This window comes from Rhinatrema bivittatum, chromosome 7 (assembly GCF_901001135.1).
Source record: "Rhinatrema bivittatum chromosome 7, aRhiBiv1.1, whole genome shotgun sequence".
Taxonomy (NCBI): Eukaryota; Metazoa; Chordata; class Amphibia; order Gymnophiona; family Rhinatrematidae; genus Rhinatrema; species Rhinatrema bivittatum.
In genome coordinates this window covers 150566509-150593869 of record NC_042621.1, presented here as the reverse complement: position 1 = coordinate 150593869, position 27361 = coordinate 150566509, and the positions used below count along the sequence as shown (strand labels likewise).

At 44.1% G+C, this 27361-nt stretch overlaps 1 protein-coding gene across 18 annotated transcripts in view; it reads right to left on the bottom strand.

Annotated features, from left to right (window-relative positions):
• Positions 1 to 27361, bottom strand: part of LDB3 (LIM domain binding 3) — a 452171-nt gene that overhangs the window by 7656 nt on the left and 417154 nt on the right. For all 18 annotated transcript variants that reach the window (XM_029609315.1, XM_029609318.1, XM_029609322.1 and 15 more), the window contains one exon: positions 26053 to 26168. In XM_029609315.1, coding sequence (XP_029465175.1) covers positions 26053 to 26168 — 116 coding nt within the window. The remainder of the gene's footprint in view (positions 1 to 26052; positions 26169 to 27361) is intronic.

Sequence of the window (27361 nt, the reverse complement as noted above, 5' to 3'; positions counted from 1 at the left end):
TGCTAATGCTGCATTTCAGGAATGACTTCTTGACCATTTCTGGTGGAACTGATTCCCAGGTATCCTTTACCCATTTCACTACCAAATTTACCAAATTTATCTCCCTTGTTAACAATTTCCGTGTTTATTATTGTTCAATGTATTGACAAAGGAAAAACTTGATTTCCTGCATTTTTTGTTGGAATGAAAACCGATGTGATATGTAAAATGAACACTGGTATATAATAAATAAATAAATAAATAAATGACTGGTTTCATCAGGTTCCTTCCTTTCGTTAACTTTGATTGACCAGAACACATCCATTGTTGCCACATATGCCGCAATTGGTCCTTGAAAGGCTTGTTGAGACAGACATCTAACGGCTGGAGCACTGATGTCAGGCCTCCTGGAATCATTGCTAATGTGATCACCATTTTCTTTGCATCATCCTTCACATCCTCTGTTATATGTAGGCAGAACTTATCCCACACTAATAGTGACAGTCGCTTTCTTAGCCCCGTATCTGGTTGTCTACCCCACATATTGCACAGCCACCATTTTGATCCCTCTTCATTCATCCAGCCTTTAGGATGAATCCGAACAATTATGCTTGCTGGAAATTTTAGGTTTTTGGAATCATTTTCTTCTTGAATATTACCACTGGATGCAGTTTTATGCCATCTGCCAAGCAAGACAGGACCACCGTGAAATGGGTCTTTTCACGACCAGTTGTTTTTACAAGTATCGTCTTCTCACTAATGCCAGCTACAGTACGATTGCCAGGCATATCAAATGTCATAGGCATTTCATCCATATTACCAATGTAATTTATATCAAAATAATTCTTTATTGACTGCTGAATAATGAATTTGTGGAATGAACAGATCTTTTCATCAAGCTCTTTAGGCAGTTTCTGTGAAATCTTTGTGCGCTGATGAAGGAGCAATCCATATCGGTTCATGAACCACAAACATCAACCAAACGATGCTATGAATTCTTTCAGACCTTTGGTCGCTGAATATTTTTCTTCTTTTGCCATTTGAAGGGCATGAAGCCTAATGCTTGAGCGAGTCATAATGTGGCCATTTTGTATGCATTCCCTTACTCATTCATTCAAATCCTTTTCCAATCTTTCAAAAGGTGTAATTTTAAAACTTAAGGGTTTCTTTGACTTTGGCATTTCTAGCAGCTGTTCTAAATGTTTCTCCAATCTCTGATGAGTTTTTAACTAATATAAAATTCTCTTGCAGCTACACAATTATTGGCTTCCTTTGCACGTTCTATAACCTTCAATTTCTGTGATGTGGTGTCAGATGCTCTCTGAAATGGTCTGCAGCGGGAGGGTGGCCGGACGCACCTGGAGGCCTTCCGAAACGCCTCCCCGTCCTGCCCCAAAGCAGGCCAGTTCCAGAAAGGCAAGGGAGGGAAGGTAAGATGGGCCGGTCGCAAGTCCTGCGACCGGCTGTCGCAACAGTACCCCCTCCTCAAGGGCCTCCTCCTCAGAGGGGTTTGAGAAGACTGGATGCATGTCAAGTTGGAGTTCTTGTATATAGGGAAAGTGATCCTGATTGGAGCAGCGAGTTATATCTTTCTCAGAATGGTCATGAGGAGCGATTGGAGTTCCTGGCTGTACTGAAGGGTTTATGGAGATGCATCTCTTCAGTCCCTCCAAATGTAACTGTTTATGCAGACTCAGATTCTCCTCTTCCTTATAAGCAAGGAGAGACACAAAGCCTTTTATGGCTGCGTGTGTCCCCTTTTGAGTGTCTCAATCTCGGAAGTCTTTGGAGTTAGTTGTTCTCTCAATTGGTTGAAAACGGTGCCCAAGATGTTCCTTTAAAGGGAGGAGGGTTGGGTTTGAGTCTCCTGTGACTTTTTTCTGATAAGGAGTGGATTTGGAAGAACAGTAGCCACGATTAAGAACTGGGATGCTACCACAGACTTCAAATAAGACTCCGAACATTGCAGTCCCCAAAGAACTGGACTACCGGTGGTCCAGTCAAAATATGGTTGATGTGTCTGCAGCCAAGGCAAGCCCAATTTATGGGGCTTACTGCTGAAGGTAGGATGTGGAAGGAGATATGCTCCGTGTGATCTGGTCCAATCTTCATAGTAAGAGGAGTTGGGATCTGAGGCACCAAACCCGGAAGGATATCCCCATGAACCGAGGAGAGTGTTACTGGAGTACCGATCAACAAGATCCTGCTGGATAAAGTTTGCACTAGCACAGGAGTCCACTAGTACTTGAGTGGAAATGCTGGTAGTGAGAAGTTCCAAGGAGGCAGGTAGATGGAGCAAGGATGTTGTCGGTGTAGTAGGGCCGAGCGTTACCTTCGTGGATGTTTTCTGAGGTGAACTTCACTCCTTCCTTTTGGGGCACTGGGACAAGAAGTGTGTGGAGTTCCGAAAATACAGACACAGGCCACCCTGCAGGCAACGAGATCTCTCAGTTGCTGTGAGACAGCCGTAATCCAGTTGCATTGGTTCCTTAACGGTTAAATTGGTCTCATCCACCGAGAATAGTATTTCCTTGGCGTGGCTCTGCTGGGGGGAACCCTTCTTCCAAGCTTGTTCTTGAAGCCAGTGATCAATCTTCCCAGTGAGGTCAATAAGCCCTTCCAGGGAGGTAGGCAGCTCTTGGGCTGCTAGCTCGTCCTTTATTCGAGGCGTGAGTCCTTCCAAGAAAATGGCATGCAAACTGGCCCCTGCCAGTTTAGTTCTGATGCCAGGGTTTGAAATTCTATAACGTAAATGTTCAGGGGCCGAGAGCCTTGAAGCAGGTGGAGAAGGTCAGCGTCCATGGTAGGGAGTCATCCTGGTTCCTCGAAAATTTGATTGAAGGTGAGCACGAACTGTGGAAGGTTTGACAATAAGGGGTCAGTGCACTCCCACAGGGGGGAGGCCCATGCCAGGGCCTTGCCATCTAATAGGGATAGGATAAATGTTGTCTTGACATGGTCATCAGGAAAAAGCACCGGCTGCAAAGTGAAGTGCATTTGGCACTGAATAGCGAGGCGGGGCTTGCAAAGGAATGACCAGCCGTACAGGGCCGGAGGCCGGGAGTACGGAATCCACTGATGTAGGTAGTGGAACATTAAGCCGATGGAAGTCTTGTCGGGTAGCAAGGCAGTTCATATCCATTACTACCTGTTCCAGAGTTGACTGGAGCTTCTGAATGGCCCTGGGGTAGGAATCCAGTTGACTCTGCAGACACTCCATAGAGGAGGCTAGGGTCTCGAGGCATCGCTGCTGCTCTAGTATCTTGGACACTAAACCAGGAATGGCCTGCAGTGGGGTGGACTCCGCCGAGTCCATGGCCTTAGTGTTACGACTGTCGCTGCCCAACATCTCCACTCTGCCCTCCTTACCTCTTTGGCGACTCCTCCCACGGTTGATGGACGTCTGCCTGCCACGGCGTCTGCCTGCCATCCTCTCCGGCATCCCCAGTCTGCCTTGGGCGCTGTATCCCGCCATGTTGTTCAGCTACCATAGGGCACGCGCGCCGCGCGGCCCTGCTTCTTATTCCTTCTTTGGCGCGAACCTCAGGGTCATCCCCTTGTGATGATGTCACGCATCCCAGATACAAAAGCCTACTCTGTTTGCTAGCTATTCGAGTTAGCAAGGGACTCCTTACGGGTGGGATTCGCTCTCCGTACCTAGCTACTCTGCCTCTCCTTAATTGGACTTACTCTATCGGGGTACCCGCTCCTCGGGGGCCTCTCTCTTTTCTTTCAGGTCACTGTCTCGAAATGGTACTCGCTCCTCGTGGGCCCTGTTCCCGGACTCGCTGCCTGAGCTCACTTCTGCTTGGAAGAAACCGCTGCCTACACCAACCGTGAGTTACCATCTATATTCTCTCAGAGCTGTTCCCTGGGACCAGGTACTCACTCATCGAGGGCCTGCCTCTATTCCAGCTTCTGTGTTCCCTTCCGGGAGAAACTGCTATGTGAGTAATCAACCAACGAGGCTCTATATCAGAACCCTGTGTATGCTCCACTGTACTCACTATCTCAGTTTCTCTCCACTACAGTACAGCTATTGTGGGATCGCTGTTCCAGTGCCCTGAGGGACTACAAGCCCAGCCGGGCTTCATCTCTACTCACTACTGCCACCTCTGGTGGCTTCTCAACTCTGTTTAATAAAAGATAATTCTGTGTTGTGTGTCCTAAAGCTGAGCCTGACCTGTGGCCCCTCACGGGACTTCCCCCCATGGGCTTGGTCACCTGCCACAGTGCCCAAAGGTCCACCCAAAACCTTACAAACAATAACACTTAGCAACCTGTTGCACCAGGAAGTGGACCCTTGGCCTAGTGCAGGATTGGTAGGCTCCCAGGTCGGACCCAGAAAGTGCCTGCCCCCAGGAGGCGGAGCACAAGAGGAGACAGAGGCTAGCTGGAGCTTCGCCACTAGCAACCCGAGGTACCCCTGGGTTGAGTCCTTGGGTACCCGGGCCACCTGGTCTTAGGTGGGCCTTGCAGGATCTCCTTGATAGGAAGCAGGAAGTGCTGAAGATGTTTATGCACTCCTGTCCACGGCACCACTTCCAGGGTTGCCACCATCAAATTGGGTACCTGAAGATAGGACCACACTGTTGGGCGTACAGTGTTCACCAAATGACGCACCTGTGACATCAACTTCTGAATTTGAGCTTCTGGCAGGAAAACGTTGCCTTGCCTCATGTTGAATCCATCACCCAGTACTCCAATGACTGAAAAGACTGAAGACTGCTCTTGGCTAGGTTCAGTACCCACCCAAGCTCCTGCAACAAGGAGATCACCTTGCAGGTCACTAGGCAGCTCTCTTTCAGAGGCTTGGCTTGAATCAGCCAGTCATCCAAATATGGGTGTACTAGGATCCCATCCCTTCTCAATTCTGCTGCCACCACACCATAACCTTGGAAAAAGTTCTGGATGTGATGGGTAGACCAAAAGGCATCATCTGAAACTGACAATGGTGCCCCAGTACCATGAAATGCAGAAAATGTTGGTGCTCCAACCAGATGGAACATGGAGGTAGGCCTCGGACAGATCCAGAAAAGTCAGATATTCCCTTGACTGCATGGCCAGTATCACTGAGCGCAAGGTTTCAGTGCGAAAATGAGTCACCCGCAAATGATGGTTGACTCCTTTAAGATCCAGGATGGGACAAATGGAGCCCTCCTTCTTGGGCACAACAAAATAAATGGAATATCACCCTATACTTTCCTGAGATGTAGGCACTGGAACCACAACCCTCAGACTGAGAAGCCTTCACAGGGTAGATTCCACTGCCTGCTTCTTCTGTGGGGAGTGGCAAGAAGATACCATGAACACGTCCTGAGGAACACTGTGAAATTCCAAAGCATATCCTTCTTGTATCACCTCCAGGATCTACTGATCTGATGTGATTTAAACCTACCTCTGATAAAAGAGAGAAAGAGACATCCCCCTATCTCTTGTCTCTGGGGGTGGGTCGGCAAACCTTCATTGTGAAGCTTGGGAGGATCTGCCACCCGAGCCCATGCTTCTCTTGGGTTGTCTGGGACGAAAAGTCTGTTACCTGCCGAAAGGCCGAGTCCTCTGAAAGGTTGATCCTCTGATAGGACAAAACTGCCTGAAACCCCCCTAGCTGAGGTACAGACCAAATTGCAGCCTGCATCTGCTATAAAGGTGGCGGCGGGTTCCATAACTGCTCTGGAGTTCACCCCAGAATCATCAACCTCCTGAGAGAGAAGCAGACAAGCGCGAGCTACCTGGGCACAACAGGAAGGTATCTGCAATATCATTGCCACTGCTTCAAATGCTTGTTTGAGAATGGCCTCAATTCTTCTATCATGCACATCCCTCAAGGCCACTCCTCCCTCCAAGGGAAGAGTCGTCCGCTTAGAGACGGCACAGACCAGTGCATTCACTTTCGGAAAACGCAAACGCTCTCTCACTACTTGATCCAGGGGGTACAGGCCTTCCAATGTCCAACCCCCTTAGAAATTTGTCTTCAATCAATTCTTGAATGGCTTCCATAACAGGGAAAAAACCAGAGGCTTTATGCAAAGAAACCAAAATGGGAATTCTTCATTATCTCAGATATGAAATCTGCCCCAGGTACTCCCAGCATCTTCAAGGTCTGGGAAGTCAGGGCCGGCAGTTCATCTCTATGAAAGAACCGCAACATGGTCTGCTATGGTTCCAGTCCTGGAGGAATTTCCTCATCTTCCAGGGAGTCAGGATCTGCCTCATCATCTGTGCCATCCGAGTTCCTGTTGGGAATACCCGCAGCCACCCAAGGCATGCTTCGGCGCATAAACATAGGACTGGAAGAGGGAGGAGCCACCGGCTGGGAATCCAAAGTTATAGGATTGGTCGAAGCTGAGGACTGCGCCTGAAGAAAGGATTGCAATCCTTGAAAAAATCTCTACCCAAGGAAAGGCAGAAGGATCCAGTCCAGGCTGGGAAGAACTAGGCTTAGCAAAATCAGAGGAAGACAATTCTCCCTGAGCCTCTATGCAGCGCTGACACATGTTAGAGGGCGCTCCAGGCTGAGATGCTCGAGTTTGACAGGCAACTCAGAGAGAAAGGCGCTTAGGTTTCTTGTTCACCTGTGCCATTAGTTCGGCAGGCTCATGCTGAAAAATTTTAAGCACACACATTTTCTGCGCACAAAAATGAGGCACCCCAAGAGTAAGTGCCGCAAAAAGCAAATGCACAAACAGTGCGCCAAAATCTGGGGGCACCACCTATTTGCTTTAAAAATGTGCACACAGGAAGTTACTGTAGAGGGCAGTCAAATACGCACAGAAGCGCGCAAAAACGCAGCTGCGGTCCACTGTGAGGCATGCAGGAAAAAGCCTAATAGCAGGGCCTAGCCCACCTGGGCTGCTCAACCCACCAGGCTGCCCAGTTCCCTTAACCCCCACGGGTACGGGAACGAACAGCACACCGAGCACGGAGACCACAGGAAGTCCTACAAAACCGCTCTTCACTGTCTCTGACTTTTTTTTTTTTAAACTTACCTGAGCTCAGCCCTTCTCCGGCTGCTGGGAGAGAGGGCATCCGCCATCCCTGCCACGCTCAGTTTCCTGCACCTGCTGCCTTTACGCTGTACAATCAGCTAAGTCCACTCTGGCAGAAAACCAGCTCCCGGACGAAGGTACACTTATGAGGGACCATGGAAATCACCTCAGGAATTCTCAACTGGGAGAGGGACCATCTGGTATCAATGAGGAGAGCGGGGCATTTTTTTTTTTAATTCTCCTTGTAAAATCTGAAGCAATCCCTATAGATGCACGTCCATCATCTGCTGGCGAGTAGTGGGCTGATGTCGCTGCAGAAGTATATATATATACTGTGACGTCAGCTTGCTCAGTCTCCATCTGCTGGCAGAGGTGCATAACTCACTGATCCTGAGTCCATCTGTCTACACGTTAGGAAATAAAAGACTAAAGCTTTTTCTTTTACTGGCGGTTGGCATTCTATATTTACGGGCATCCACAGCACCCTATCACAGCAGATTTTAATGGGGGCTGCGAGGGGTGCAGGGATCTGACCAGGTCCCAAGCTCCATTACATGGTAGTGGCAAGGGTGGGGATAGGTGGGGGTCAGAGGGTACCAGACAAATCCAGCCAGGCAGGTCCAGGCCTCAGGCTCAATTGTGGCAGAGCAGAAGAGTGCCTCCAGGGCTGCAGGATGCCTATCTTCTTCTAAACAGTTCAGTTTTGTTTTTTTTTTTTTTGGGGGGGGGGATTTGTTTTTGTTTGTTGCAGATTAATGTTTCTTTTTTTCAGTATGGCCAGCAACCAAACCAAAAACAAAAAAAAAAACATTAAACAAACTGAAAAATACAACTCCCCAAAATGACAAAGATGAACCAGACCCAAAAGTTTGGGGTCACACATCCCGATTGCATACTTTGCATTTAGTTGTGTAGGAAAGCAAGTAGGGAAAAATATTACATGTCCTTTCGAAAATCCCTTGTATGCAGTCTGTTTTATTCCCTGACCTAATCATGGAACCTGCTTCTCCACAACCTCTGGTCTGGCTAAAATAACGCCTAAACACACTTCTAGCTAGGCAGAGGAGGGCAAACTTCAGACGTCAATTTACCTAAATAAATGGCTTTGAAAATTGCCCTCAGAGGATAATATTGAAAAGGACTTTAGTAGGTAAAATAATGCTTTATGTGCAGAAATGACCTTTCACAAAATTACCTACTTGATATGTGGGTAAACGTATGTGTGTGCCTTGTGTTCATGCATAAGTTTATCCCATCTGAGCAGAAGTGTTCCTCGGGGTGGGGTTGGAAAGAGGTTTACACATATGCCCAGACTTTTGCATTTTTTTTTAAAGTATGCGCACAACATTTTCTATAAAATTTCTGTGCACAATTTACCAAATATAACTTTCTGCAGGTATTTTTGGTAGGCAGGGCAGGATTGAGGAATAGGTAAGACAGGACTGTGCCTAGGCTGCTAAATTCTAAAGGTGCCCAAAAGCTGGGACCCCCCTCCCCCCTGCTGCTCTCTGGGGCTGAAACCCCCAGCCCTGGTCCTCTGCATATGGGCACCATAATCTTTAATCTGGCTCTGTCAGCGGGATAACCCTCAAAAAAGGAACGTATGTGCGTCAAGCGTGTTTAGAGGATACCAGATCACGGGTGTTCTCAGTGACAAGGCTGATCCTTTGGAACTCTCTTCCACTGGATCTGCAATTAGAAGGGGATTATTTGATTCTTAGGAAAAGGTTAAACCCTTCTTTTTTCATTTGGCATTTGGGAAGAGCTGTGTCTTTGTTATGTGCTGGTATTATTTGTATGTGCACTATACATGTGTTTGTCATACTGATTAGGGATACTATTTTGTTCCCCTCTGGGAGGAAGTATTTTGGACTAGCACATCAGAAATGTTCAGAAATAAATATTTTGCCTTTGAGGATTGGTGTGATTTATGTGCGTATGTGCCATCTAATTTAGGGGGACCGAAAAGAAATTACCCCCACACTGTCTTAAAATTGATTTTCAACATACCCAGCCCAAAAGTTAGCTATATACACTCCTCTGAGGGTATAAACTAGACACCTGTAGAAGGTAAAAAAAAAAAAAATCTTTCAACTCCGCTCTTAGAAGAAGTCTTCCATAAACACTGCAGCAAACAATATAAACGTTTATTTTGACTTTTTATGGATTTATAGCACTAAATAACAGCCATATAGCATAGTAACATAGTAAATGTCAGCAGAAAAAGACCCAAGTGATCCATCCAGTCTGCTCAGCAATGTTTTTGTTTTAGGATATTCACTGCTGCTCCATGCAGGTCACCCCCATGCCTTCTTTTAAGGATAGTAACTGCCCATGGGAATATAATACAACCTAACTTTTGTTATGCTGTATTTACATACCACCTTCCTTAGACAGAGTCCAACCCAAAGTACTTAGCTAGATTAACCTTCTGCCTTAAAGATTTGTTCACTATATCACCTTTTTACAGCAGCAAACTAAGCAGGGGGCTAAGAGGACTGCAGCTAATTGTGTTCAGATGTAATTATATTAAATCTGATGACTCCTCATTTTGCATGTACAATAGGATTTTGTCATACTCTCACATCATCTGTTTGTCCATCCTTAGCCGTTTTGGTTGATTGGTAGCTAAAGTGATTAATGACTCTGCAGATGCTCTCATCTCATTTTCCTCCAGAACTGCTGAGTGTCAAGTCATTGATTATAAAATTGGGTTACTGCCTAGGAAACTTTGCCACTGCAGGGTAAAAGTTTGCTAAATTCTATTCTCTGTCCTCATTTGGAATGGTTCCTGGGTGCTTTATGTAATTAAATCTGGAAACCTTTGCAATTTATCAAGTACACACTCAGTGATGGTCAGGGCCAAAATTTGCCTTTGGGATTCTCTTAGCGTCTCATAATAATATCTGAGGCACTTTTAGGTTGCTGTCAGAGCAACTCTGGATTGCCAGGAGCAGTAGGAATGCCCCGCACTCCCGGCATCTCTGAGCCTTTAGAGAGCTTTTGGGTAGGGCAGGAGGGTTCAGGTTTGGTTGCCGGTGGGAGGGGGAGGGAAGGGTGTAGGGCAGGGCTTTAAGCTCACTTTTGGCAGATTCGAGGGTTGGAGATGTGGAGGTTTCCTGGGCCATTTTGACCCTGCACTGTTTTGTCCTTGCTGGGGAAGCTGGGATTGGAAGGAGAATCGGGCTCTATCCCTCACAACATTTTTAGTAAGTTTGCTGGGTAAGAGGACGCTGGCCCAGAAGCAATTTTTCTAAATTTATTTTTTTTTTGCTGCTTAACCAACTATATTTTGAATATAGCCAGTTAAGGTAAAAGTTATCTGGATAGCCAAATATATTCAGTGGTAGACTTGCCCTACTGAAGATTTGTGACAAGTTGTTCAGTTAACTTTAGCCAGATAACTTGTCTGCTCCTCATCTTACTGAAGATGGAGCACTGGATGCACACAATTTAGAGGCCTATTAACTAAGCCACAGTAGTTTGGCTCCAGGGAAAAACTATCACTGGATTTACTAAACTGTGGTACCGAGTACTAGGGATGTGCATTTGTTTAAAATTGTGTTTCGTCTGGTTGAAAGCACAAAAATGAAAGAAAAACATGCCAAAGTTAAGGGGTTTTATTTGAGTTTTGTGTTAGTGCGCACTAACTGGACTTAGTGTATTATACATCTGTTTAGTGTGCATTAATTTACAGTTAGTGCACACTAAGTCTAGTTTTTGGGTTTTTTTTTTTAGATATGACGTATTGGGTCAGAGCAAGGGTCCATCAAGCCCAGTATCCTATGTCCAACAGTGGCCAATCCAAGTCACAAGTACCTGGCAAGTACCCAAACATTAAAGGGATAATTTTAAAAGCCCTCCGTGCATGAAAGCTGTGAGATATGCATGTGGATGGGCTGCATTCATGAAGAAAAAAGTTTTCCCAAAAACTGGGGGGGGGGGGGGGGGGTTGGAGGTGGGGGCTGGCCGGAGTGGGGGTGGGACATTGGCAGGCTGGGACAGTGCCATTAAGGCACTGTCCCACTGAAGCATGCGCCGGGAACAACGGACCTGCAGAAGTTGTTGCTGCCTTGGAGAGTACGTATGTATAAAAACAAAAAAAATAAGGTAGGCAGTGGGGTTTTAGGGATCAGGGGTTAGTAGGGGGAAAATGGAGGCAAGTTAGGTAGGAGGATTAGAAGTTCCCTTCCCTGGGAGGGAACTGAGATTAGGGTTTATTGCATCGCCGCTCACATAATATAAAATTCCCCCCTCCCCTTACGTACGTGAGTCATCATTTATGCGCACATACACGCGCCGATATAAAATCGAAGGGTCCAGGTGTGCACGCCGGCAACCGCGCGCACATAGACGCCCGTGCAAGGGTTTGAAAGTTATGTGTAAATGAATAGATCCAAAGCTACTAAGACTTATTGATTAGTAGCAGTTTATGGACTTCTGCTCTAGGAATTTATCCAAACCTTTTTTAAATCCAGTTACCCTAACTGCCATAACCACATCCTCTGGCACTGACTTCCAGAACTTAATTATATGTTGAGTGAAGAAGAATTTTCTCCGATTTGTTTTAAATGAGCTACTTGCTAACTTAATGGAATGTCCCCTACTTCTGTTTGTGCACACTAACCATGAAATTAGGACAAATGAAATAAAAACACCCCCAACAAATCAGTTTATAAATGAAACGAAGCAAACAATGATATGAACCCCACACACACACACACACGCACACACACCCCTACTGAGTACCGCAGTTTAGTGAATCCTGCAGTATTTTTATTCACATTATCAGCAATGTTGTATGGCGGCTCCCCATCCTTGGGTCACTATCTTTGAAATGGCCCCAGAACCTGCTCCATTCCAGTGTAAAAGTGATGTCTGGGGGCAGGGACATTGCTAACCAAATCTATTGGTCAGTGCCTGAATCTCAAACAGGTGTACCACAAGGATCAATTTTTTCACCTATGTTATTTAACATTTACTTATCTCCCCTTGCAAAATTGATCAGTACTTTAGGCCTCTCTTTCACTATGTTTGCGGATGATATATAAATATACCTTTCCCTGAGCAGTAATCATGCGGATAAACTGAATAACTGCCTATAAGTGATTGAGTATTGGTTGATTAAATCATGATAAAACTGAACTGCTTTAGTTAAAATGACCATGGATATCTCTGGCCCGTCCACAATTTATTATTGGAACACATAATTCAGAAGTAAAAATCCTAGGGGTCTGGGTTGACTCTTCTTTGTCTTTCCAAAAACAAATTAGCAATGTAGTTAAAATCTGCTTTTTCCATCTTTGCAATATTATGCATTTATGTCTGTACAGGCCCTTATTTCAACAAAGATTGACTAGTGTAACTCTTTACTTATAGGGCTCCCAAAAAATGTGTATATATTTCAACTAATACAAAGTACAGCAGCTCATTTGATTACAGCTACAACGCCTTTACTTAAGGATCGCCACTAGCTCCTGATCCCTCAGCAAATAGATTTCAAGCTATTATGTTTGATCTATATTCAAGCTAACGTATTTGAGGCTACGTACTGCCTCAAAATTAACCAATCAGAAGCAGTCACAGCCAAACACAATCAGCTGATTGTCCAATCAGCTGATTGTCCATTGGAATATGGCGGATTCTGTTTTATGCCGTACGCTACAGGAGTTGGCTTCTTCATTCCTAATTCGTAAGTTCTTGGATGATATGTGCTGTGAAGATTGATGACGCGAGTGTTTAACATGTTTTGTTATACTCTTTTCAGACTCTAAAGCCCCTGAAGAAGTATCTCGAAACACCAGCGGTGTCGGGCGTTTTGATCGAACAAGGCTGAGTAGCCGTTTGTACCAAATTTTGGAAAAGATAAGTGACTTTTCCATACTTCAAGTGTGGGTTAGAAGTTTATCCCTCATTTAGAAAATGTTTACCTTTGCTAAAAACAAGAAGGAATAGTTCACATGTGTGTTTAAGTACGGCATTTTCACAACGTGTTTTTCAACAGAAGGACTCTCTAAAAATTGAAAATATAAAAAAAAGAGATTTTGGGATACCCTATGATTATCTTATGAGTGCTTGCACATAAATTTTAAAAGTGCTTAAGAGATTTGAAACACCGGTTCGGGTGTATATGTATAGTCACTCACTTATGAGGGTAAGCCAGTCCGAGCATTGATCACGTTGTTGTATTTAACACAACTGCAACATCGCTCTCTGCTTCAACAGTGGAGGGAAAAAAGGGGAATTGAATTTAGATGACAGCCAATGCTGGGCCCTGACTTTTACGGTCTGGGGTACTGATATGCAGACATTAAGGAAAACATGCAGGACTGCTTCTACAGCCAAGTTCAAAAGCCAAGCATGTTCAAACAGTATTGTCTGAAGCATCAAGAAGGCTGCTAACCCTGTAAAAATGTCGCTAACAGTAATATTGTTATGAGTTTGACAGTTGCTTGGCTTTGATAATATTACAATTCTTAACAGTATGTTCAGGGCGGGCTATAAATGTTTAAAATAAATAAATAAATAAATAAATAAATAAATAAATACCATAAGAGACTTGATTGACAGAATGGCTGAACCATTTGTTTTTTTTCTGCTGTCATTACTATGAGGTGATATCTGAGGAAGGGACCTCTGTTATTTCAAAAGCTCATGCAGAATATTTTTAGATCAACTTGTATGTTGATCCTGTAAAAGGTTTCATAATATCTGCCAAGAATGACTGGAATGTAATTTCCAGTGTCATTATTCTTTTATTTAATAGGCTGTAAAAAAAAAAAAAAAAGCATGCTTCACATAACTTTCTGAACTTTAGATATTCTCTAACAATCTAAGTTCTTTTGGAAGGCAATTCATAGACTTTGCTCAATGGTAAAGAATGCCCTGTTCAGTAAAAAAAACAATTTGGTTTCAGAGAATGGAGGGACAGTTAGTTGAAAGTCTTGTGATGGACATAAGGTTCAGCTAGGATGATACACCTGTCGCTCAGATACTGCAGACCTGATCCAGGTTTAAGAACTTATTCACCTTTTACATATGTTGGTGTATGGTCTGGATGGGATCCTGATATAGCCCCCAGCAGCGCTCCAATTTAGAATGGTGCGCAGGCCTGTCTGTACCACTATGAACACTTTAAATACTGCAAGCTCCTCAGAAATGAAATAAAAAATCAAAATGACAAAAGGAATCTTCTTGATTTTGTTCCAACTGTGAAGTTGATTATCCCAAAAAACCCTTTTGCCAACATTGGTGCTTTAAAATTTTCATTGTAATTTTTTTTTCAAGTTAATAAATAAATAAATAAATAAATTATATTGATATTTCTCTTGCTTCACAAATCTCCTACATTTTTTTGAAGGGGTGAATAAACATGTGGATAAAGGTGAACTGGTAGATATAGTGTATTTGGATTTTCAGAAGACATTTGACAAAATCCCACGAGAGGCTTCTGAGAAAACTAAAACACCATGCGATATGAGGTGATATCCTTTTGTGGATTGCAAACTGAGTAAAAGACAGGAAACAGAGAGTAGGATTAAATGGTCAGTTTTCACAGTGGAAAAAGGTAAACAGTGGAGTGCCTCAGGGATCTGTACTTGGATTGGTGCTTTTTAATATATTAATAAATGATCTGGAAAGGGGTACGATGAGTAAGATGATCAAATTTGCGGATGACACAAAATTATGCAGAGTAGTTAAATCACAAGTGGATTGTGATAAAATGCAGGAGGACCTTGCAAGACTGGAAGATTGGATATCCATCTGGCATATGAAATATAACGTGGACAAATGTAAGGTGATGCATATATGAAAATAACCCAAGCTGTAGTTATACGATGTTAGGTTCCATATTAGGAGCTACCATCCAGAAAAAAACATCTGGACATCATGGTTGACATTACATTGAAATTGTTGGCTCAGTGTACTGTGGCAGTCAAAAAAGCAAACAAAATGTTAGGAACTAATAAGAAGGAAATGGCAAATAAGCAGAGAATGTCATAATGCTTTCTATATCATTCCATGATGAGACCGCACCTTGAATTCTGTGTGAAATTCTGGTTGCTGCATCTCAAAAATTATACAGCTGCACTGGAGAAAGTACAGAGAAGGGTGACCAAAATATTAAAGGGCATGGAATGGATCCCCTATGAGGAAAGGCTAAAGAGGTTAGGAATGTTCAGCTTGGAGAAGAGATAGCAGACGGGTGATACTATAAAAGTCTACAAAATCATGAAAGCACTTGAATGGGTTAATGTAAATCAGTTATTTACTCTTTCGGATAATACAAAGACTAGGGGGCACTCCATAAAGTTAGCAAGTAGCACATTTAAAACAAATTAGAGAACATTCTTTTTCAGTCAATGCACAATTAAGCTCTGGAATTCATTGTTAGTTGATCTGGTTAATGCAGTTAATGTAGCTGGGTTTAAAAAAACATTTGGATAAGCCTCTGAAGGTGACGTCTATAAACTTCTATTAATCTATAGGTAATAGCCACTGCTTGTTGCAGCATTAGTAGCATGGGATCTGTTTAATGTTTGGGTACTTGCCAGGTATTTGTGACTTGGATTGGCCACTGTTGGAAACAGGATACTGGGTTTGATGGACCCTTGCTCTGCCCAGTATGGCATATCTTCTATCTATCTCTATCTCTATCGTATCTTTCATAATTATATCTCTATCTCTATCTCTATCTCTATCGTATCTTTCATAATTAATACTTGCCTTTATCTTCCTTCCAGCTTGTTTTAAGCTTCCAAGTTCTTGACTCCCGTTGATTGTAACTGTGACTTATTCCTATCTATGGTTATTTATTGTTTACCTGAATTGTTCCTTTCAGTTATACCCTATGTTAAATGTAAACCGATCCGATATGGTTATTTACTATGAAGGTCGGTATAAAAAACTGTTAAATAAATAAATAAATAAATATCTTATATTCTCTTTATCTCTACCATATAATTCTAAAACGTTCTTTTCTGTATCATCATCACCATAACAATATTCATATCAGCAAATCTGAAACCCATATTATATTAAGTTTACAGCCTGTGATTACATGTCACAGATTTTCTTACAGATTTCCTTTAATCATGGATTTTTTTCACCTACTCAACAAGATTTGTTTGTTTTACTACTAACACATTTTAACATTATTTGACTTCCCTAAACTAAGAGTGCCTCCAGGTTTTTGAACACAGGGATCTTTCTGACTTCCAACAATTCTGATGTAATTGAAACCTTGTCTCTGTTTATGACTATTGAAAAACAGTATTTATTTTTTAGACACCATAAGGAGGAACAGTCTAGTGAGCCATGTTCAGTAAATCACCATCTACTCTACATTCATTATTCTCTGTGTTAATTATAGTCTGAAAAGGCTCTCATTTACTTCAATTACAAGAAGGCTTTTTGCAGAAGATAAGTCAGAATATTAAGCAGGTCAGGGTTACCCCACCCATGCTTCAACCTGCAGCTGGAAACACTTTCAAACTGAACAATTTACAACTAGCAACTGAACTCTTGTTCACAAATGCAAATCTCATTTCAGGCCTCCTGCATGATCACTGTTTATTTATAGACATTCGATATTCTACATTTTACCAACTGGTCCCAAGGTGGATTACAAATAAAGCTAATTACAATTATAAGACGGATTACTAACAAAGTTAGTTACAAATTCATTTGGTTCTTAGCTTACAATAATCACAGACAGGCCGATACAGTACAGTGTGCTCCGACGGAGCGCAATATTAACCTGCCCTTGGATGCGCATTTTCCCTTACCCCTTATTCAGTAAGGGGCGGAAAACGCGCGTCCAACCCGCTGAACCTAATAGTGCCCTCAACATGCAAATGCATGTTGATGGCCCTATTAGATACTCGTGCTCGATTCAGTAAGTAAAATGTGCAGCCAAGCCGCACATTTTACTTTCAGAAATTAGCGCCTACCCAAAGGTTGGCGCTAGTTTCTGCCGGCACCGGGAAAGTGCACAGAAAAGCAGTAAAAACTAGCGATATTAAGTCGGAGGTCCCGAAGAGTAAAAAAAGTTAAAAAAAAAGAAAAAAAAATGTAAAATGGGCCGGCGGCTGTCGGGCCGAAAACCGGACGCTCAATTTTGCCGGCGTCTGGTTTCCGAGCCCATGGCTGTCAGCGGGCTCAAGAACCGACACCGGCAAAATTGAGTGTCGGCTGTCAAACCCGCTAACAGCCACCGTCCCGGGCTAAAAGGAGGCGCTATGGACGCGCTAGTGTCCCTAGCGCCTCCTTTTGCCTGTTTCTACCACACCACTTAATTTGAATACTGAATCGCGCGCACCGGCAAGTGGCCGGTGCGCACGCCGGGAGAGTGGGCGTTCGTCTGCTCTCCCGCAGACTTTACTGAATCGGCCTGAGAGTTAATCATAAGGGCAGAGTAGGAAGAGTGGAAAGAGGTGGAGTATGAATGTCCCTTGGCTTGTCTGCTAGTAGTGTTGATTGGAAGGGCGGGACAGGAAAGAGTGCAGAGGGAGCAATGCAGGCATAAGGGACATTAGAAAGGGAAGTTAGAATAAAGTCCTTGGGCCACTTTAATGTCTCTGCTATGAGGAAGTCTCTGTCATGGGGATTGTGTGGAGGCATGGCTATTCACCCAGGGCCTTCATACAGTTCCCATACCAGAGACTTCCTTGTTGCAAGCTGGAACAAAAACATGACTTGTTTCCCGGAGTTAAGGTAATTTGTTTGGAGGCGAAACGTTAGTGGAAGGTTGTTCCATAATTTTGGGGCATGGCAGCTGATTGCCCACAGTCTTGGATAAGTGAGTTTAGTAGCTTTCAAAGGAGGGGAAGAGAGGAGGGCCATTTGGGAAGATCAAAGGTCTCTTATTTATTTTATTTTATTTAATTCTTTTATATACCGACCTTCATGACGGGAGTCATATCAAATCGGTTTACATGGAACGAAGGGGTAACATTCTTATCAACCGTTTAACAGTAAAATAATCAGAGGAGGTAAAAAAGTTACATATAACAAGGAGATCAAACTTGGGAATAGAAGAAAGAAGGACAGAGAGATAACCATTATGATTAAAGGGTTTCGCTATGTAAGTTGTCAGGAAGGCTTGAGATGTAGAGTTTCTAAACTGAAAAGATTAAGGGCTTGTAGGGGAGTAAAAACAGGAATAGAGACTGGGAGGAGGGTGGAGGGGGCAGTTTGTTGACAGCAAATCCACGCTAAAAAATGGCTATTGAAGAACTGAAAAGTTGTCAGTTAAGATGAATTTTTGGCAACCTGCCCTCCCACTTCGATCTGCTGAATGAGCACTAGTTTTACTGATGAGTTCTCTTCCGCTTCCCCTGCCCCCCACTACTGCATGTGCGTGCACACACACACACACTCACACACACACTCCTGGTAGCTCTGGTAGCTGCTTGAGTCTTTACCTTCATTGGGTGCTTCAGTAGCTCTGCATCCATTTTTTTTCTCAAAATAATTTAGAACGGCAGAGGGGAAACTATCATTTGCAACTGCCCTCAAAAAATAAGAAGCACTACAGAGAAGCCATCCTGTCTTTTCAGTCATGTGCTCCAGCTGCGGCTGGAGCTGCCATGCTCTCCTTCATCCCACTCTCATGTCACTCGGCGTGATTTCAACTCCTCCTGGGGCTTGAGCTGCTCTTGAGTGTCGTGGAGCTCAAACTCTGTTGGTGCAGTTCCTGGAGCCTAAGGCACCGAGCCGCTCTTACTAGTGCCACTCCTGCAGCTCGCACTGGGACTACACTTACACCAGGGTGTGCACCTCCTGGAATTTGTGGTGATATTTCCCCGCCCATGGGGGTGGAGCCAGTGACATACCTAAATTATTTGCCACCTGGGGTGGATACTTCTTTGCCCCTCCCAATTTATAATTTTAAAATTTCCTAAACATCAATAAAATATTTCAGAACAGTAGACTATTCAAATAACACCCAATAATTAAAAATAATAAGGATTTTAAAAATCCCCCACTTTCCATACTTGTTACCCTGAGATTGTCATGAACTGGGGGTACACACACACAGAGACACAAAAATATATGCTCCTTCTGCCTCTCACACACACACACACACACACACACACACACACACACACGTTTCCTCCATCTCTCCCTCACACATATACACACACCCACTTCCTCTGAATCTCTCACACACAATTCCTGTCTCACCCTCGCGCACACACATACACACACCGCATGCTTCCTCCCTCTCACCCCACCCCTGCACACAGGCGCCCTCTCACACATATATGCCCACAGGCGCCCTCATAAGAACATAAGATATGTCAAACTGGGGCGGACCAAGGGTCCATCAAGTGGCCAATCCAAGTCACAAGTACCTGGCAAGTACCCAAACATTAGATAAATCGCAAGTTACTATTGCTTATTAATTACAGTAAAAGCAGTTTATGGATTTTTCCTCTAGGAACTTATCCAAACCTTTTTTAAACCCAGTAACACTAACTTCTGTAACCACATCCTCTGTCACTGAATTCCAGAGATTAATTATGCACTGAGTGAAAAAGAATTTTCTTTGATTTGTTTTAAATGAACTACTTGCTAACTTTATGGAGTGCCCCCTGGACTTTCTATTATCTGAGAGAGTGAATAACCGATTTACATGAACTTGTTCAAGTTCTTTCATGATTTTGTAGACTTCTAGCTTATCCCCCTCAGTTGTCTCTTCTCCAAACTATACAGCCCCAACTTCTTTAGCCATTCCTCATAGGGCAGCCATTTCATGCCCCTTATCATTTTGGTTGCCCTTCTCTGCATTTTCTCCACTGCAGCTATATCCTTTTTGAGATGCAGTGACCAGAATTGTACACAGTATTCAAGGTGTGGTCTCACCATGGAGCGATACAGAGGCATTATGACATCCTCCATTTTATTCACCATTCCCTTCCTAACAATTCCTAACATTATTTGCTTTTTTGACTGCTGCAGCACACTGAACCAATGATTATAATGTATTATCCACTATGATGCCTAGATCTCTTTCCTGGGTGGTAACTCCTAAGATAGAACCTAACATTGTGTAACTTCAGCAAGGGTTATTTTTCCCTATATGCATCACCTTGCACTTGTCCACATTAAATTTCATCTGCCATTTGGATGCCCAATCTTCCAGTCTAAGAAGGTCCTCCTGCAATTCATCACAATCTGCTTGTGCTTTAACTACTCTGCATAATTTAGTGTCATCCGCAAATTTGATCACCTCACTCGTTGTATTCCTTTCCAAGTCATTTATAAATATATTAAAAAGCACCAGTCGGTCCAAGAACAGATCCCTGAGGCACTCCACTGTTTATCTTTTCTTTTTCCATTGTGAAAACTGACCATTTAATCCTATTTTCTGTTTCCTGTCTTTTAACCAGTTTGTAATCCACGAAAGGACATTGCCTAAGAACATAAGAACATAAGAAAATGCCATACTGGGTCAGACCAAGGGTCCATCAAGCCCAGCATCCTGTTTCCAACAGTGGCCGATCCAGGTCATAAGAACCTGGCAAGTACCCAAAAACTAAGTCTATTCCATGCTACTGTTGCTAATGACAGTGGCTATTCTCTAAGTGAACTTAATAGCAGGTAATGGACTTCTCCTCCAAGAACTTATCCAATCCTTTTTTAAACACAGCTATACTCCTATGCCTCCTATCCATGACTTTTTAGCTTTCTTAGAAGCCTCTTATGTGGGACTTTGTTGTACACCTTCTGGAAATCCAAATATACTACATCTACCGGTTCACCTTTGTCCACATGTTTATTCACCCCTTCAATAAAATGCAGGAGATTTGTGAGGCAAGACTTCCCTTGGATAAATCCATGTTGGCTGTGTCCCATTAAACCATGTCTATCTAAATGTTTTGTGATTTTATTCATTTTAACAGTTTCCACGATTTTTCCCAGCACTGAAGTCAGGCTCACAGGTCTATGGTTTCCCGGATCACCCCTGGATCCCTTTATAAATAGAGGGGTTACATTGGCCACCCTCCATCTCTCACATATATGCACCCCACAGGCACCCTCTCACAGAGCTGGTGTGTCTCAATAAGTGAACTAGGTGGTCACCTAGGACGCCAGCTATTATGAGGCAGTAAAGAGCAGCCATGTGTGACTGGGAGGAGCAGAGGCTCGGTGGACTGCAAGCAGCGCTTATCCTGCTCGTGGCTGAAAGAAGCAGTGTCTCGGAGGGCCACGAGCAGCATCTGTGTGTGTGTGTGTGTTTGTGAGTGAGAGGGATTGTGTATGTACAAGAGAGCAATGGTATTAGTGAGAGAGAGGGAGGGAGCCTGTGTAAGGGTGCATGTGTGTATGAGACAAGGAACCTAAGTGTGTGTAAGAGAGAGGGCCTGTCTGAGTGAATAAGGTTGGGGCTGCAGCCTGGACCAGGGGAGGGCGGGGGGGGGGGGGGGCAGAAGGCAGAAAGTTTGCCTAGAGCGCCTACTACACTTGCACCAGCCCTGCCCTCTCATATATATATACACAGGCACACACACACTCACTCTTATATACATTAACCACCTCATACACACACAAGCATCCTCTCATACACACACACACACACATACACCTCTCTCATAAACTGGCACTTATTCTCACAGGGCCAGCCTCTGGCTTCTTTGGCTGCTGGCTGCACAGCAAGGCCTCTTCTGCCACTGACTCCGGGAAATGCCTGCGACACCACCGGGCCTCGTCTTCTGCCACCAGTTCCCGGAGATGCCTGCGGCACTGCAGGGCCTCTTTTTCTGCTGCTGGCTCCGGGAGATGCCAAAGGCACTGCAGGGCCTCTTCTTCTGCCACTGGCCTCTTCTTCCACCGACGCTCGCTTTTGCTGGCGCAGAGTGGAAACCCCATCAGTACATCACTGCTCCACGTTGCTGTGGGAGCTTCCTGATGGTGGCAATGGCACCCCTCCCCCTGTTGTCACCCGGGGTGGACCCGGGGTGGACCGCCCCCCTCGCCCCCCCTTAGTATGCCACTCATTGCACACTGCATCCCCCCACAACGCTAAACTACCATGGCCAAAAACAAAAGTATCGCCTTCTAATGGTTACAATGTGAAAAGACCTGGGGAGTAAACCCTACCGGCAGTACATAGGGGTGCGATGCTGCACATGCAAAAGTTATACCATTGCATCTAACACAAAAATGTGAAATAACATACCAAAAACAATATATGTAAATAAGAACAGTAAATACTAATAAGAAGGTGAAATGTCATGTAGCAGATCAAGACAATTGGCCAATTGCACGATGAAGCCTTTAACGTGGCCTTTTATGGCACTTTGAACCATGGTTTTAAATTTTCATAGGTAATGAAATGGACACAAATCAGTTGCTCCCAATTTACTTTCCCTACACCTTTCATGATTTTATAGAGTTCTGTCATCTCTCTTCAGTCGTTTCTTTCCTAGACCAAAGAGTCCTAGCTTTGTAAATCTCTATTTATATGTAAATTGTTCCATGCTTCTTATCTTTGCTGCCCTTCTCTGCTAGGTGTACTATGTCCTTTTGGAGATGTGGGGGACCAGAACTGATCATGATATTGAGGATGTGGACACGTTATGGATCTATATAGAGAGCCCAATTTTCAAAGCCATTTACCCAAGTAAACAGAGATTTCACTCGGTAAACTGACCTTTCCGAAAATTGTTCTCCTTTGTATGCTCAAGCACTTACTTTTAGTTGGGTTAAAAAGGGGTTTACTTGGGGGGGGGGGCGTGGGTGTTTGGGTAAGAGGAGGACAAAAACAGGCATGCGTTTTCAAATGTCTGCATGCTCTTTCCCTCCTGCCCTTTCCCATTGTCACTCACAGATGTAGCGGGTGCAAAGTGCATGTGCCCCCTTCGTACGTGCGATTGCTGTTTTGCCTAACCAGCCAAGGGGTAGCCAGAGACATCTGCCCTTGCATGATAAAGAATGCACCACTGTTTTCAGACAAAATCAAAATAAGAAAAGCCAAGCAAAATATCGGTTGTCTTGTCAAATCCAACTCAATTGTCTTTGAGTGGGAAGGGCAGCTGGAATGCAGTTATAAAGGGTCAATCTAGATACTGCAGTACTAGTAAAATGATCAGTTCAGTGGTTTACACGTGTCCTTTAAATTTACTTGTGCTGTCGGCAGTGTCTCTTACTATAGGATTTTTTTTTCCATGTACATGTTTGCAAGCCAAATGTGCACGTGGCAACAACTCTATAGGTAAAGGGATTCTGCTAACGTCCTTTATTCACTTATTATAAAGCACTGGCTGTCAGGGGCTTTATAATAAAGTTTTTTTTGTCTCAGTTTGAAAAAACATCCCCATGGCTCGCAATGGAATGGTCCAACTGCTGCTCCACTGTGAACATTGATAGCACATAGAGATTAGAGTTAGGGAGTGAGCCAAGGAGTTTCACTGGTTGAATGCCCTCTGCTATTCCTCTAAGACAGCGCTTCTCAACCGGTGTGTTGCGACACACCAGTGTGTCGCCAAGCACCGGCTGGTGTGTCGCGTGCTCCCGGTCTCTCCTGCTGCTCTTTCTTCCCTGCTGCCATTGCCGCCGGGCTATCAGCACGTTCAAGCCCAGTGGGAATGGCAGCGGTGCTAGAAGAAGCTATGGCACCTGCGGCTGGCCTTTTCTTCTTCCCACGCCTGACCCCCCCCCCCCCCCCCCCCCGTGACCCGGAACAGGAAGTGATGCGGTGCATGGGAAGGAGAAAGAGCCGGCCACATGGAAAAGTAGCAGCAGCGGCTGCAGTATCGGCCCCCGAGCAATTGAAGCAGCCGGTAATCGGGAAAGGAGACAGCAGCATGAGCCTCCTGCGGCCGATGGGATTCTTCCTTCTTGGCCTGCGGGGGCTGGAGGAGGAGGCTGCTGCAGCTACCATTTGTGCTCAGGGGGGGAAGGGGGGAGAGGAAGTGAGTGAGAGAAAGAGATAAAAGCAGCCAGCCAGCCTGTGAGAGAATGTATTTGATTGAGAGCATGTGTGTGATTGAGAGAAACTGGTCAGAGAGCTGATGTGTGTGTATATGTGAGAGACAATGAAAGTGACTGCTCAGGGAGATGACTGATGTGTATGTGAAAGTGTGAGACAGTCAGGGAGGTGACTGATGTGTGTGTGTGTGTGAGAGAAAAAGCATGGAAGTGAGAAATCTGGGTATGTGAGAAAGCATGGGAGTAAGAAGCCTGGTGTTGTGGGGGTGTGTGTGAAAGAAAGCATGGGAGTGAGAAGCCTGATTATGTGAGAGAGAGCATGGGAGTGGGAAGCCTGTGTGTGTGTGCATGCATGAGAGAGAGACTGGTTGGTAAGGTGACTGTGTGTGTGAGAGAAAGAGACTGGTGTGTGTGAATGTGAGAGAAAGAATGTGATTCAGGGAATGAGAAGCCTGTGCACGTGGAGAGCGAGCATGGAAATAAGAGAGAGACTGGTGTGTGTGTGTGTGTGTGTGTGTAACAGAGAGAAAGTGATTATGGGAATGAGAAGCCTGTGCATGTGAAGAGAGTGAGCATGGGAGTGAGAAACCTGGGTGTGTGTGAGACACAGCATGGGAGGGAGAAGCCTGTATATCTGAAAGAGAACATGGGAGTGGGAAGCCTGTATGTGTGTGTATGCATGAGAGAGATCAGGTGACTGGTGTGTGTATATATGTGTGTGTGTGTGTGAGAGAGAGAGAATATGATTATGGGAATGAGAAACCTGTGCATGTGAAGAGTGAGCATGGGAGTGAGAAACCTGGGTGTGTGTGAGACACAGCATGGGAGTGAGAAACCTGTATATCTGAAAGAGAACATAGGAGTGGGAAGCCTGTGTGTGTGTGTATGCATGAGAGAGATCAGGTGACTGGTGTGTGTTGGTGTATGTGTGTGTGTGAGAGAAAAAGTGATTATGGGAATGAGAAACCTGTGCATGTGGAGAGAACAAGCATGGGAGTGAGAGACTGGTAAGTGTGTGTGAGACAGAGAAAGTGATTATGAGAGTGAGAAGCCTGTCTATGTAAGTAGAACACGGGTGTGTGAAGCCTGTATGTGTGTATGGCATGAGAGAAACTGTTCAGGAAGGTGACTGGTGTGTGTGTCAAAGACTGTTTGGGAGATGATTGGTGTGTGAGAGACAGAAACTGGTCATGGGGGCATGACTGGTATGGTGTGTGTGTGAGAGACATGGGCACTAAGGAAGAGGACCATGAGTATAGAGCTTAGCCTCTACTGCTGCTTCTGCTGTGTGCTACAACCTGCATGGAAGAGTAGGAGAGCTGCTGGAGGGGTAAGTAAAGGTGGCTTTTTAAGTTTATTTTTCTTGATTGACTGCCATTTTAATTATTTAATATTATGTGATGTGTCTGCTTTTTTTGAAATATTTTATTGGTGTTTGGAGAATTTCTAATAGTTTTTATGAGTTTTTAATTGTTGGATGTTATTCTGTTCATAGCTGTTTTGAAACATTTATTCTGCTTATTAGTATAGTTTTACAATTATTTCTGTGTGGGGATCTATAGCTGCTTGCTAGTTCTGTTTTCCTAATAAGAGGTGTATTGGTTTTTAGGGCCTGATTTAATATTTGTAGTGTTGCCTTTTCATAGACAGGGTTGCTCCTGTTTGAGTGTATTCCATAATACAGGTGTAACTGTGTGCGGATTAGTTTATGTACATTAGTACAGATCCTGGGAGTATGTTAGATCGGTTCTGTGTCTGTTACCGAGATGAGATATTTTACTAGCATGTAAGCGTTTTGTATCAATCTTAATTGTTGTGTTTTCTCAAGAGGACATGCATTGGTGGTAAACTGCTGTCTTTTCATTAGTAGGGCTATTGAGCCTGGAAGTAGAAGGAGTTTGAGTTGCTGTTACTGAGATGACACCAGAACCAGAATATCTTTTTTGTAGGGTTAGTTGTATCGGGAATGTCATAATTCTGCTTTACATCCATTATTGTGGGTCAGGGGGGTTCCCGTGGATGCAAACTGTACTTTTACATCTAGCCCCGTGATGATCATGGGTCAGTGTGTCATGCACGTGAGAACCATCTGTCAGGTGTGTCCCGACAGAAAAAAGGTTGAGAACCACTGCTCTAAGATACCTACAGCACAGATGAAGCAGGTGTCATGCCAGGTGTGTCCAAGGGCTTCGATGAACTTGTCTCCTGCCTCTACTGGGAAATCACAGCCATGGCATTTGGTGCTGAAGAGTGCAACATAATCTAAAATAAAATGGATGGGTTTAATTAGAGCGAGGTAAAAAAGAAAGAACAAAAATATGATGTTGCAGGGAGTGGTACAATAATCATTCTTGGAGTGAATACATTTTGCAGCTTCCTTTCATTCTCCAGAAAACTGCCATATTTATTGGTGAAACTTTCCCACCCAGTGGGGCCGATGCAATAAAAATCGCGGAAAGCGGACGCTGACTTTTCAGCGTCCGCTTTCCTAACGTGTGTATGGTGCCCGCAAGGGGAGGGGCGCCATACTATAACCAAATTAGGGGGTCGAGCTAGCAAGGAGGCGCTAGGGTTGCTTGCGTGACCTTAGCGCCTCCTTGCTAATGTGACCCCGCCACAGCTGCCGGTTATGAAGACCGACGCCGGCAAACTCGGCATCGGTTTTCATAATCTGCGGTCTGCCGAGGTTTTTTTTTTCTTAAGAAAAGAAGTACAGAAAAGCAGTTTTTTCGGCTTTTCTTTACTTCTTTTACCAGCGCTCAGCTATTAACGCCTGCTCCAGGCAGGCGTTAATAGTTGAGTGCAAAATGTGCGTCTGAGACGCACACTTTTTTTGTTGCATGCAGAGTGAATGAGTAATAGCCTCATTCACATGCATTTGCACGTGATGAGCGCTATTGCATTCACTCCGCGTCCGACGCGGGTTAAATAGGCGCTAATCCCCCTATTGCATTAGGGGTGGATTAGCGCCTATTTAACCTGCGTTGGAGTGCGGGTTATACAGTGCGCTCGACTGAGAGCACCGAATTGCATCAGCCCCAGTGTTTCCCCTGTTCAGTGCATATTATATAATTTTTAAAATATGGCACTAGAGTACTTCCTTGCAATTGGTCTGTATAGGTGGTCTATGAATCAATCCTTCTGAAAGTCTGAAATGGTAGGGGAGATTTTTATCCAAAGGTTTTGTTTTGTTTTTCATTTTGACAAATAATTCTTCAATTCAGAAATAGTGCACATTTTAGTTGAAACAAAAAAAACCCAAAACAAAACAATGCACTATTCAGAAATAGTTGCACTAAATACGAAAGAAAATAAAAAAACAAAATTTCACATTTACTTTCTTTTTTTAAAACCAGCTTGAAACAATATAGACTGTATTGTTGACATTGTCTATGTCATTAAAAAAAAAAAAATCCCATTGCACGGACAACATCCTTGAACATCTGATGAAATCT